This window comes from Pseudonaja textilis, chromosome 2, assembly GCF_049901715.1.
Source record: "Pseudonaja textilis isolate UNSWEBS1 chromosome 2, rPseTex1.2, whole genome shotgun sequence".
Lineage (NCBI taxonomy): Eukaryota > Metazoa > Chordata > Lepidosauria > Squamata > Elapidae > Pseudonaja > Pseudonaja textilis.
In genome coordinates, this window is record NC_141991.1 from 161452267 (window position 1) to 161465864 (window position 13598).

Below are 13598 nucleotides of genomic sequence, written 5' to 3' on the forward strand. Positions count from 1 at the left end.
CCTAATCCAGGGGTCTGCTACCTTAAACACTCCAAAGAGCCATTTGGACCCATTTCCCACAAAAAACAAACAAACCCCAAAACGCTGTGAGCCACAAAACCTGGGCAGGCGTGGCCAACTCATTGTCACTCACTCTCACCCAGTCATATGACCCATAGCCGTGCCTACTAAGCCACAAAAACCTTCTATGGATCTATGTCGCTCCCTCCCCCCACATCTCTGCTCCTCTCCCTCTCCCCACTCTATCTCTCCCTTTCTCCTCCCCGCCTTCTGTATCTTTGTGTGTGTGTCTTCCTATCTCCCCCTCTCCTCTCCCCCCACTCTATCTGTCTCTCTGTATATCTCTCTCCCCTTCTCCCTACCTTCCCCCCTCTCTGTGTATCACTGTGTGTGTCTGTGTCTCTCTCTGTCTTTTGTGTGTGTGTGTGTGCGTGCTCGAATCTAACAAATTGGAAAAGCACGAACACACGCGCGTCTGCAGAAACTTTTCAATCGTTGCACGACGTCGGTTGCCATGGTTAATGTTGCGGGACCTGCTGCCGCCCAAGTGACGTTTGCCCGCCTTCCTCCGCTTGCCCAGAAAGGGAACCCTGGAGTGGGTTGGGCTCCGAAACCTGCACGTGACGACGTAAAAGCGAGGCTTTGGGGCGGAGGGGAGCTTTGCATTGCTCCCTTCGCTTTGGAGGCATGCGGAGCCGTAGGTTTTCTCTCCTCAACTTGCCTTTCCGACGGAGCATGGCCACAGCGCGCGAGACTTCCGGGGTCAGCAAGAAGAAGGTGGCGTTTTTCTACGATGTCTTATCGCCCTACTCCTGGCTTGGCTTTGAGGTGAGAGCGCTGGAAAAAGCCGTATTAAAGCAAAGTCGTTCCCTCTTACCTCAACTTTGACCCACTTTTCTGTGGCTCCTGAAAACATTGCAACATTTGTCATGTCTGCACTATGTATATGAATTGTGGGTATATTGGGAAACAAGTGTAACATTAAATTAAGCTATGTAGCAATAAGTAACATAAGTCTGACTTTAGTTTGAATTATTGGACTTTGGAACTATTTGTGAATATGGAGTGTGTTGCCTTGAGCTGGATGAAAGCAAATGCTGATATATATGAATATTTCAGAATGTTCTTGTCAAGCGAGAAGTGGATCATGTCACTTACGGATTCATCAAATACAATTATATATACACTGCTCAAAAAAATAAAGGGAACACAAAAATAAGACATCCTAGCTCCGAATGAATGAAATATTGTGATTAAATAATTTGTTCATTACATAGTTGAATGTGCTGACAACAAAATCACAGGGCGCCAGTGGCGAATGTGCCAATCTTGGTCTTCTCTGGCAAATGCCAAACGTCCTGCATGTTGTTGGGCTTTAAGCACAACCCCCACCTGTGGATGTTGGGCCCTCATACCACCCTCATGGAGGCTGTTTCTGACCGTTTGCACATTTGCACATTTGTGGCCCGCTGGAGGTCATTTTGCAGTGATCTGGCAGTGCTCCTCCTGTCCCTCCTTGCACAAAGGCGGAGGTAGCTGGGTTGTTGCCCTCCTACGGCCTCCTCCACGTCTCCTGATGTACTGGCCTGTCTCCTGGTAGCGCCTCCATGCTCTGGACACTACGCTGACAGACACAGCAAACCTTCTTGCCACAGCTCGCATTGATGTGCCATCCTGCATGAGCTGCACTAACTGAGCCACTTGTGTGGGTTGTAGATTCTGTCTCATGCTACCACTAGAGTGAAAGCACCGCCAGCATTCAAAAGTGACCAAACCATCAGCCAGAAAGCATAGGAACTGAGAAGTAGTCTGTGGTCACCACCTGCAGAACCACTCCTTTATTGGGGATGTCTTGCTAACTGCCTATGCTTTCCACCTGTTGTCTATTCCATTTGCACAACAGCATGTGAAATTGATTGTCAATCAGCATTGCTACCTAAGTGGACAGTTTGATTTCAGGGAAGTGTGATTGGCTTGGAGTTACATTGTGTTGTTTAAGTGTTCCCTTTATTTTTTTGAGCAGTGTATTTGGTCTTCAAGAATCCAAGTCCAGATGTTTAGGGGTTTCTGCATCTTTTTGATGCCATCTAGTGGTGATCCCTATTTATTTATTTGATTTGTCAATCGCTTACAAGATAATAAGTATAAGTGTAAACATGAGTAAGAATGCAGAAAATAGGTATGATTAAATGGGGACATTAGGACAGGGACGGGAGGAATGATGGTGCACTTATGCAGGCCCCTTATAGATCTCTTAGGAATTGGGTGAGGTCAATAGTGGATAGTTTGAGGTTAAAGGAGTTGGGGTTTATGCTGTGCAGCACTGGTGTCAAACTCGCAGCATCACGGCCATGTCACGTGACATATTGGGATTTCCCCCCCCCTTCGCTAAACCAGGCAGGCCATGAATTTGATAGCCCTGCTGAGCAGTATTCCAATCGTGAATGATTATACAATATGGCTTCCAGTACCAGGATATCCATAAATTTAATGTATTATTTCCAAACTTTATCCATTTTACCTGGGGAATATATTAATTTCTACTGTGAGAGAACCTGTTTGCAAGTAAACCAAATGGGTAACTTGGTTTATTAGGAAAAGAAAGCCATGTTTACTATGATGTTTTCATTTTTTTACCTTGCTAATATAGATTCTTTCATTGTTAGTTTTCCTACAAAGAATGTTTAATATTTTGGGTGGTTTGATGTCAGTGGGCTATGATGCATAATATTACTTAAAGCATTAAAGTATTATAATCCCATTTCAAATTACAGTTAGAGATAGTTCTTAGAGATCATTCAAAGTTATGACAGACACCCACCTCCAGCTATCAAAATAATAGAGATAGGGTTTTTTTAAAAAAAAACCACAGTTTATGTTTAGTTCCTTTGATACTTTACTTTTACTGGATTTATGTCCTAATAAATGTACACCTGATTTTCAATGAACATATTACAGCGGCACTAAAAATAGTGGCTTATGACAGTTTTCCTCATCTATGACCATCCCCATGGTTACATGATCAAAATGCAGACATCTGGCCATTGGCTCGTATTTATGACGTAATGTTCTGGTGTCATGTGATCACTTTTTGTGAACTTCGGACAAGCAAAAGTTAAGATTCACTTAATAACTGTGTTGCTAACTTAACAACTGCAGTGATTCATTTAAGAACTGTGGCAAGAAACTTCATAAAATGTGGCAAAACTCACTTAAATGTCTCACTTAGCAATGGACATTTGGGGTTCAATTGTGATCATAAATGGAGGACCACCTATAATATTAATTATCTCTCTTACCTCTGTAGATTATTTGCAGGTACCGTCCCATCTGGAATCTGGATCTGCATTTGCGGCCAGTTTTCCTTGCAGGGATAATTAAGGCAACTGGTAAGTAAGTATTTAATTATTCAACCAAACCTAGATGAAGATTACACACGCTCCTGTAGCAACTAGTTACAAACGTAGAGTTGCAAAACTTTAGATCAAAGAGATTGGTGAAGTATTGCGTGTTTGTTTTTCTCATGTCTTTCTTTAAAGTGAATCTGAAGTAGCTATAGTATGGTATGGTATGGTATGGTATGGTATGGTATGGTATGGTATGGTATGGTATGGTATGGTATAGAATAGAATAGAATAGAATAGAATAGAATAGAATAGAATAGAATAGAATAGAATAGAATATAGATAGTATGGCTTGTCTAGAGAAAAAGAGGATTACGGGTGACATGATAGCAATGTTCATTATTTGAGGGGCTAGCACAAAGAAGAGGGGATCAACCTCTTCTCCAAAGCACCAAAAGGCAAGACAAGAACCAATGGGTGGAAACTAATGAAGGAAAGAAGCAAATTTGGTTTCTTCCGGTGGCAGGACAGGGACGTCCAGAGGTGGAGAAGCCCAGCTGGGGCTTTCGAACACCTCTTCTCGCGTTTGGAGGGATCCCCAGTGGATACACGAAACCCGTAGAGCTTCGTGTCAGAATAGAGGACCCCCGGGTTGCTGTTTGGGGGTAGGCAACTCCCCAGCAACGAAGGAAGAGCCTCTGAGACCAGCGCGATTGAGCCAGCTGCCAGCTAATGGCGGCTCCAAAGTCCGGTCTGTCACTGAACTGACAAAGCAAAAAGTGACTGCCTGAAGGGTCTGAGCAGAAAAGGGCAGAAGGACTACAAAGCCGTGAGAGAGATTGGTCTGATTCTCCCTGTTTCATTGTGAGTAACAGTGGGGGAAGCTGGAGACAAGTGGCTAGAAAAGCAGTTTGAAAGTGTGGATTGGAGCGTTGCCGAGGAGAGAAAAAGGCGTGGGGAATTTAAGAAGCTCGGGAGTGGATTGCCATCTCGGATCAGCGCGTGAGAAGGCTAGAAGACTAGGAGAGGATTTTAGCTGCGAAGGAGGGCAGAGCGAGAGGTAGAGAGCCAGATAACGACGCACTGACTTTTATATGCAAGATCCTTTCCTTTTAGCATTATTGCCTACAAACTGATTTTTAAAGTGATCGATCTGAGGCGGATGCCCAAAGTGACTGTGGATTGACAATTGCTGGCAGAAGGGAAGAAGAGGAGGGAAGAAGAAGGAAGAGACAGACGGAAGCCTGGCCAAGACTGTTCGCTGATCGCAGACAGCAATTAGTCAGCACTTCCTCCCCCTGCTTCCTTGGTGCGCCCAGGAGGAGAGACTATAAGACTAAAACGCCAGCCCCAACTCAGACTTGTTTTTCTATGGAACTAATCCTACAGATACGTGCTTTGTGATTCCCTAAAATTGAAAAGACCCCTTTCCTCCTGCATTCTTTCTCTCCCTTTCTCTTTGTTCTTTCTTTTTTTTCTATAATAGTTAAAAATACAAGTATAAAGGCAAACTGCTTGTTACAGTTATTAGGGTTTACAGATTAGACTCTCTTGGATATATAAAAATTTTAAGGACTGTTAATAGGGGTGTCTCAGATAAAATGGAATCTTAAATATTAATATACACTATAGGACAAAAGTATATATGGAGTGAGATATTCTAGAGTTGGTTGTATGCTTTAAACAAGTATGATTTATTAGGGGTAAAATACAATTAACTCTGGTATTTGAATTTAATATAGAGAATAATACATAATACATATTATTTGATTACATTCTATTGTATAGCATCTATTGTATAGTATTGTATAGTATCTGATAACTCTCTATTGAATTGGAATTTAATTTGCCTGAATGACAGATTGGGCCGAAGAAAGAGACCTAAAATTATCTGGTGTGTAAGCTTAGCAAATAGATTTGTAATCACACTCAAAGGGCCATTACATCGAATGGTGATCTGGGATAATATTCTTAACATTGTCCAATTGCAAAAACAAATCTTATCAGAGATGACTTCCACAACAACCACGGCCCTGAAAACAGGAAGGAAGAACAACCAGACCTTGATGACAACTCTGGCAACTGCCTCCCCAACAACGCAGAAAACTATAGAAGAGACCTTGGTAGGAGAAAAACAACCAACTGTTACTAATGCCAACCTACAAGCGACATTATTATCCCTGCAAGAATCAATGCAAGAATCAATGTCTAGAATGCAGGAGATTATGATTAGGAATCATAATGAGACCAGAGCAGATATTAGCGAACTGAAGGAAGAAATGGGTAAATTAAAAGAGGAGATGAGAGCAGATATACAGAGAGTTGAAGATAGGGTTGGGACAATGCAATTGGCCATGGAAAGAACTGAATTAAAAATAAAAGAAATAGAGAAGAGGACGGAACAAGCGGAGAGGAACCTAGAAAGGACTGAGGAAGATTTCAAAAATGTTAATAGAGAAATGGAAGATTCCTTGGTCCAACTTGAGATGGACAGAGCAGCTGCATACTTAAGGTTCCAAAACGTGGAGGAATCCAAAAATGAAGAATTAGAACAATTAATGGCAGGTTTGTTGGCTGAACTAGTTGAAAAAGAGAAAGATGACTTACTCAAGGAATTTGATGAAATCTATAGGGTGAATACCAGTTATGCAAGGCGTCACAATTGCCCAAGGGAGATCCATATCCGCTTTTCAAGAAGATGCATGAGAGACCTAATACATAGAAAGGTCAGAGATGAGAGAATATTATATAAGGGCAAAGAGATCATAATTCTCAAGCAGATTCCAAGAAAAGTGAGGGCCATAAGGCAAGAATATAAATTTTTAGCCAATTACTTAAATAAAAACGAAATCTCATTTAAATGGCTAATCCCAGAAGGGATGCTAATATCGTGGAAGGGAAGAAAAATTAAAATAGACTCAATAGAACAAGCACAAAACTTCCTAGAACAACTAACAACCACGGAGGATCAACTCACTAGGGAGAAAATCCAAAGGAATATGCAGGAAGATCGAATCGCCACAGGAACAAAGAAGAAAGTTCTGTCCATATTCAAGGGAAAGACAACTTACAACGAGAAAGAGAAGAAACAACTCCATATCAACCACAAGAAGAGAGCCGTAGAGTTACGAGACAAAAAGCGAGGCAGACTTAAGTAAATGGACGAAGGAAGGAAAATTCTTTCCATTAATATAAACGGCCTAAATTTAAGAGCTAAAAGGAAAAGGATTCTAACCAAACTAATAAAACAAAATGTTGATATAATTTGCATACAAGAAACACACATTAGGAAAAGTGAGGAGAAATTCCTAGATTGTCCGAAACTGGGAAAATTATTTACAGCACCAGCAGATAAACACAAAAAGAAAGGTATTGCAATCTATGTGAGAGATGACTTAAAAGCGGAGTTAATCTGGGCGGACCCTGTAGGAAGAACTCTGGTGGTACAAATTTCGATTAATGGCATTACACTCTTACTGGTAGTAATCTATGCCCCAAATGATGATCAAGGTAAATTTTTTAAACATCTCCATCAAAAAATAACAGAATTTGAAAATGGTAATATTATTCTGATTGGCGATTTTAACTCTATTGCTGACTACCGGAAGGATCATAGTAATAGGAGTAAGAACAAAAAAAGGAAATAGAGAATTTTCTAAGCCATGTAAGGATATGTTGAATGAAATGAATCTGGTAGATATCTGGAGAAAATTAAATCCCAAAAAAGAACAGTTTACTTATTATTCTAACCCACACAAAATTTGGACAAGAATAGATATGGCTTGGATAAACGGTGAATTAATTAATGAAATCAAAGATAGTGAAATCTTACCAAATGACTGGGCTGACCACAACCCAATTCAAATAACCTGGAGGGGTAGAAGAAAACCAAAGAAAAGATGGACTTTTAACACTCATTTAATAAAAGAAGAAGAATATACTAATAAACTGAAAGAAGAACTGAACTTCTTAAAGGAAAATAATAATGATCTAACTTCAAAACAAAATATATGGGACACATTAAAGGCATTTATAAGAGGAATAACAATCTCTTACAATGCTATGAGAAATAAAAGAAAGTATGCCCAACAAAGTAACCTACAACAAGAAATTAAGGATTTAGAAACCCAATTACAAAAGAACCCCAAAAACCAAAGAATACAGAACCAGTTAATAACAACTAAACACAAACTAAAATTACTGGAACAAGAAAAATTGGAGATTAGTCTGAAAATGACTAAACAAATCTACTTTGAGCATGCAAACAAGCCAGGGAGATGGTTAGCCCACAAACTTAAGAAAACAAAAGAAAAAAGATTGATACACCAATTAATGGACGAGGGGGGCAATATGCATGAGGAGATAGAGAAGAAAAAAGAGATCACTTTTAATTACTTTGGGAAATTATACAAAAAAGAAGAAGTCTCTGAGGATAAAATAATGAAATACCTGGAGGAAGCGAATGATAAAGCAATTGGAGAGGAAGAGATAGAATTATTAAACCAAAATATAACATGGTCCGAACTGAAGTCAGCAATAGAGAAGCAAAGTAACAATAAAGCACCAGGACCGGACGGGATACTGGTAGAACTTTACAAAATTATCATAGAACAAATTGGACCACTGATGCTGGATGTATTTAATGAGGTACTCTTAGCAGCCAAGATGCCGGACTCGTGGAGGGGAGCCTTAATTTCGCTGATCCCGAAGGAGGACCTAGACCACAGACTTATTAATAATTATAGACCAATTTCGCTCCTGAATGCAGATTACAAATTATTCTCTTCTATAATAGCCAATAGATTAAAACAGGTTTTAAACACTTATATCCATGAAGATCAAAACGGATTTCTCCCATTTCGACAAATTAAGAATAATTTAAGAACAGTGATAGACATTTCAGAATACTATGAAGCCCACCCGGAAAAACAATTTGCATTTATGTTCTTGGATGCTGAAAAAGCATTCGATAATTTAAATTGGCATTTCTTAATTCAAAAAATATATAATATGAATCTTGGCACCAGATTTGAAAATGTCATCACCACAATTTACCACACTCAACAGGCAAACATTCTAATAAATGGGGAACAAACTGGCCCGATAAAAATAGAAAAAGGGGTAAGACAGGGTTGCCCTCTCTCCCCTCTGCTTTTCATATTCACCCTAGAATCTCTTCTGACGTACATTAGGCAAAATTTGAGAATTAGAGGTTTGAGGATCAAATCAGAAGAATATAAAGTACAGGCTTTCGCTGATGATTTGGTTTTTTTCTGGAGGAGCCCATAGAAAAAGGACACAACTTATTAGAAGAACTAGAACGATTTGGAGAAGTCGGGATTTAAAATAAACAGGGGAAAAACAAAATTAATGACTAAAAATTTAACAGGAGACCAGAATAAAGAGCTAGAGACAACAATGGGAATACAAGTGACAAAAAAATTAAATACTTAGGAATTTGGCTAACTCCACAAAGCAAATCGTTAAAAGAAAACAATTATGACAAACTTCTCCAACAATCTAAGAAAGACTTAGATTTCTGGAGCAATTTACAACTTTCCTTATTGGGCAGGATTGCTTTGATTAAGATGAATATTCTGCCAAAATTTCTATATTTATTCCAGACAATTCCAATCAAACTAAATAAAAATTTTTTTATGGAACTAAACAAGATAACATTGAATTTCATTTGGCAGGGGAAAAAAGCTAGGATTAACGTAAAAGCCCTACAAGATCTGAAAAGCAGAGGAGGGTTAGCCTTGCCAAACTGGGAAATATATCATACGGCAGCCACCCTACTATGGATAAAGGATTGGGTAAACCTAACCAACAAAAGAACACTAGTATTAGAAGGCCACGATATGCAGAAAGGATGGCATGCCTTTTTGTGGGAATCTGGGAAACCCAGGCAATCATATTTCCATAGGCATCTTATCAGGGACTCTTTATTAACTAATTGGAAAAAAGTACGTAAAAATACCGATTTGGCTATCTCCAATGGAAGCGATAGTACACCCTAATAATCTGGATATAACCAAAATGATTAAGTACGAAAATTTATTAGACCCACAAGGAAAGTTGAAAACACGACAAGAACTACAAGAGTGAGGATTTATAATTGATCAGTGGGTGTACCTTCAAATTCATAGTAAATACAAACAAGACATTAAGGAATTTGGAATCTACAATAAATTACAGACTCTAGACAAAATTCTACTAGGACCAAGTAAAAAAAATATATCTAAATTTTACAAATATTTATTAGAAACAGAACTAGAACAAGAAATTTTCAAGGGAAATATGATTGCGTGGAGCAGAAATGTGGGTAGGAGCATTACCCTAGCAGAATGGGAAAAGATCTGGAACAGGAACATTAAGATCACGAAATCAGCTTATAAAGAAAACTTATATAAAATGTTTTATAGATGGCACCTGCCCCCTTCGAGATTGGCGAAGATGCACCCCAACACGAGCCCCAAGTGTTGGAAATGTCAATACATAGAAGGTACCTTCTTCCACATGTGGTGGTCATGCAAGGAAACCCAGAAGTACTGGCAAAAAATTAGGCACTGGCTAGAGGAAATAACCATGGAACAAATTGAGTACAAACCAGAGTCCTTTCTTCTAGGAATTTTTGATAAACAAATATCCAAAAAATCGAAGTATATTACAATCCATATCTTAACCGCGGCCAGACTGGCGTTTGCCCAGTGCTGGAAACTACCCTCTATCCCCACTGAACTTATGGTTATTCAGAAAATTTTACAATGCGCCAAAATGGACAAACTAACCCAAGCATTAAAAAATAAAGAATCTTCAACCTATTATAGCAATTGGAATCCTTTGTACATTTGGCTTAATCAAAGATAGATCACCTCTAAGAAAACTAAGGCCGAGGCCTCCGAGGCAGAGATAAAGAAAAGCACTGCCGACGATAGTTTGGAAGAAAAAAAAAGACCTTACAGACAGTCACAAAAATATGGTTTTATTATAAGTGTTTTCTCTACTTTTGTTTTCCCCACTTTCCCCCCTTCCCCTCCCTTCCCCTCTTCCTCTCTCAAGCTTTCCTCTCTTTCCTCTTGGCCTATGCCAAGACCTGTTCGTCTTTTTGTTGTATATAATTTGTAGCTGTGTTGTTGTTTTTTAAAAAGTAAAACTAATAAAGTTTATTTAAAAAAAAAAGAAGCAAATTTGAATTAAGAAATTTCCTAAGAATGGGAACCACCAACAATGGAATGGCTTGCCTTCAGAAGTGGTGGGTGCCCCGTCACTGGGGGCTTTTAAGAAGAGACTGGACAGTCACTTGTCTGAAAGGGTGTAGGGTCTCCTGATTGAGCAGGGAGTTGGACTAGAAGACCTCCAAAGGTCCCTTCCAACTCTATTATTCTGTACATGTGGTTCAGTATAAGTTGCTTTTTAAAATTTCCCTTAACATCTGTATTGGAACTTTTATGTTTTCTAAGATATTAGTTATTAATGTCTTGGTTCATCTTTGAAGAGCTCTTCAAGTAATTCAAAACATACTGGGTTGGCCATTTTAAACCTTAGTTTAAACATTGATAAATGCACTTTCCCTTTTTCTTTCTTTATGCCTGGTTCTTTAGTCCCCTCTAGTGTTCATTTGCAGCATTCAAAGAATCTCTGTTCCTAATATAGATTTAATTCTGTTCTCACTGGTGTATTATTTAATTGTATACTTTTTTCTCTAAATTGTACGAATGTTTCAAATTTATTGATTTATTTGGAAAATTTATTGATTTATTCCTCTGGTTTCCTAGTCTGTTTATAACTTTCCTAATCTTTTCCCCTTTTTGTCAATATATTATTTTTTACACATACACACATACACACACACACAAATATATACATACACACACACACACACACACACACACATAGAACACCAGGTGTCAAACTTGTCATTTTTGAAGATCTCTGATATCCATGAAATCATTAAATTGATCATTTCCAAGGGTAATTAGAAATGAATGCAGCTGGATTATTTTCCTATTTGAAGGCTTTGCTGGGTTGAGAGCAAGATCTGAGCTGATGCTCAATCCTGTTGAGAATTGCCACTGTTTAGTATGATTTGTTCACAGTTAACTGTGTACTTGGCTGTTCTGTAAGAACTTATTTTGGTCAAATTTCTTAAAGTAAAAAAATCCCAAACAAAATGTATAATTTCTTCTCTGCATTAAAATTAAGCATGCAGAATTCAGGTTCCCACAATCCTATCCAAACCCAGAATGTTAACTTCCCATACTTTGATGGATGGGAAATAAAACACAAATAGAAAATTAAAATCAATTGAAATCACATTTTGTGAATTATTGTCTTTTGCAACAGGGAACCAGCCTCTAATAATGCTTCCTAAGAGAGGAGAGTATTTGCTAAAGGATATCAGTCGATTGGGAAAGTATTGCCAAGTGCCTGTGAATTCACCGAAGGATTTGGTAAACACTGTGATAGTGAAAGGTAATGAAAGAGATTGTTTTCTCCAAATTGGTGCCAGTCAGGCATTTTGAAAATGATGGTTTCTGCCCACGTGTGGGACGTCAGGAAGTAGAAAGTCAAAGACATCCTTTTAAAAGTAAGGGTGTGTTTGTCCCCTTTTAGCATTTATACAGCTTCTCTAGTGCGTTTTTGTGTACGTCTCTACTGTCTACAGGAAGTCTGCCTGCCATGCGTTTCATCACTGCTGTGGATACAGCAGAACCTCAGTTTTTGGAGTCTGTTTCTAGAGAACTCTGGATGCGCATTTGGTCCAGGGTAAGTATTGAGGTCCTGCACAGATATGCATCTCTCTTGGCATTTCTCTGTCCTTTCAGAGGATCACTTAAGCGAGAAAGTTGAAATCATTTTAATGAAGCTTCCGTGCATGTCAGTCAACTAAGCCAAACAGAGAACTATATGGGGGCTCCAGAAATTTAAATATTCTTTAAGACCCAGTTAAATGAATAAGGTCGTTTGGCATTTCAACTATTTCTTTTCTCTCCCTATTTCCCGGCTAGGTTAAATTAGGGAAATTGGACTTATTTGTCCAACTTCATTTAGACAAGCGCCATTGTTATCCTTCATGGTTTTTGTTTAGTTTAGTTTTCTTATCTCACTGTTTCCCTGACCCATCTTATCCACACAAGCTTTATTAATCAGTTGCCATTTTTTTGTTTTTCCAGGATGAAGACATAATTCAGCCAGAAAGTATATTGGCAGTAAGTGTCTGCTCCTCCTCATGTTCTTCTCTTGCTCTTCTCCTTCAGGGCGGCTTAGATGCAAAAGGGCTGGTCTGTGCTTCTGGCTGGATAATTCTGAAAGAAGTTTAAATTGGAGAGTGTTTAGATGCCTGTTGTCCTGAATGTGGAACTCTTGTAGGATTGTCCATGCAGAAGGGAAATTGTGTGCTTTGTTCTCTTCTTCAGTCTTTGAATTCTTTGAAGGATGTAGAAGTCTTTTATTCTTTTAAAATTAGCAAATTAGGAGAAAATAAGTTTGTCAGTAGCGTTTTCACTAGGTCTGGTGCATGGAAATGCAGTTTTCCTAGGCCTTAGAGTGACTATTAAGTCCCATGTAATCTGTCCTTTACTTTTGAAAAGAATTGTGTGCTACTTATATGGAATATTATCTCAAAATCAGTAAATACTCTGCCTGTTGATTCCCTCATTCCTAGAATCTTTAGGTAGAAAAGTCTCAGTCTAAGACTTTGGAGATCCCAGAGAGAGGAGTGTTGGGTATATGGATACACCAACTAGGTTTGGGTGACTAAATATATAAACCTAGGTTTAAGTGTTTGTAGCTTTAAGCACCAAACTGCAATGTAATTAGATAATTAAGGGTGTGGTTGCAAGCTGCAATAAAAGGCAGTAGAGAGAAACGTAACCTTCCTGGTTACTGGTCACTGGTTCCTGGTTTCTCTGATCTCTGCTGCCTGCTGTTTACTCCTGTATGAGACGTTTGCTTGTTGGCTACTGTGCTGGATACCGTTTCTACTGAACAAAAGGACTGTTTACTTGGTGAGCTGATATCCTGTGTATACTCAGCGTTGTCTTCGAGAGAAAGGTATCGGAAGGAGAAGATTTACAAGCAGATAAACACATTGTACTGATTAGTTAATGGACTAGGTTACTGGATGGATATATTGGAAAATGACATATGGACTGTTTGACAATGCTTAAACTCTAAATGTATTAAATAACTATTTAAAACTACAAACAGTGTTTTTGTCTCCAGTGTGTGTATACTCTTGGGCCCAGCCTC

The 13598-nt window shown here is 38.8% G+C and overlaps 1 protein-coding gene across 1 annotated transcript; it reads left to right on the forward strand.

Annotated features, from left to right (window-relative positions):
* The first annotated feature begins 221 nt into the window (after positions 1 to 221).
* GSTK1 (glutathione S-transferase kappa 1) lies at positions 222 to 12682 on the forward strand. The gene is made up of 5 exons (XM_087926261.1): positions 222 to 828; positions 3308 to 3389; positions 11691 to 11819; positions 12013 to 12113; positions 12521 to 12682. The coding sequence occupies exons 1-5, from the start codon at positions 688 to 690 to the stop codon at positions 12665 to 12667; spliced, it is 600 nt and encodes a 199-aa protein (XP_087782387.1). The 5' UTR covers positions 222 to 687; the 3' UTR covers positions 12668 to 12682.
* The last annotated feature ends 916 nt before the right edge of the window (positions 12683 to 13598 follow it).

Coding starts and splice junctions, on each gene's coding strand:
- GSTK1 (XM_087926261.1), top strand. CDS start 688: ATGCGGAGCCGTAGGTTTTCTCTCCTCAACTTGCCTTTCCGACGGAGC. Junction 829..3,307: donor ACTCCTGGCTTGGCTTTGAG/GTGAGAGCGCTG, acceptor TTACCTCTGTAG/ATTATTTGCAGGTACCGTCC. Junction 11,820..12,012: donor AAACACTGTGATAGTGAAAG/GTAATGAAAGAG, acceptor TACTGTCTACAG/GAAGTCTGCCTGCCATGCGT.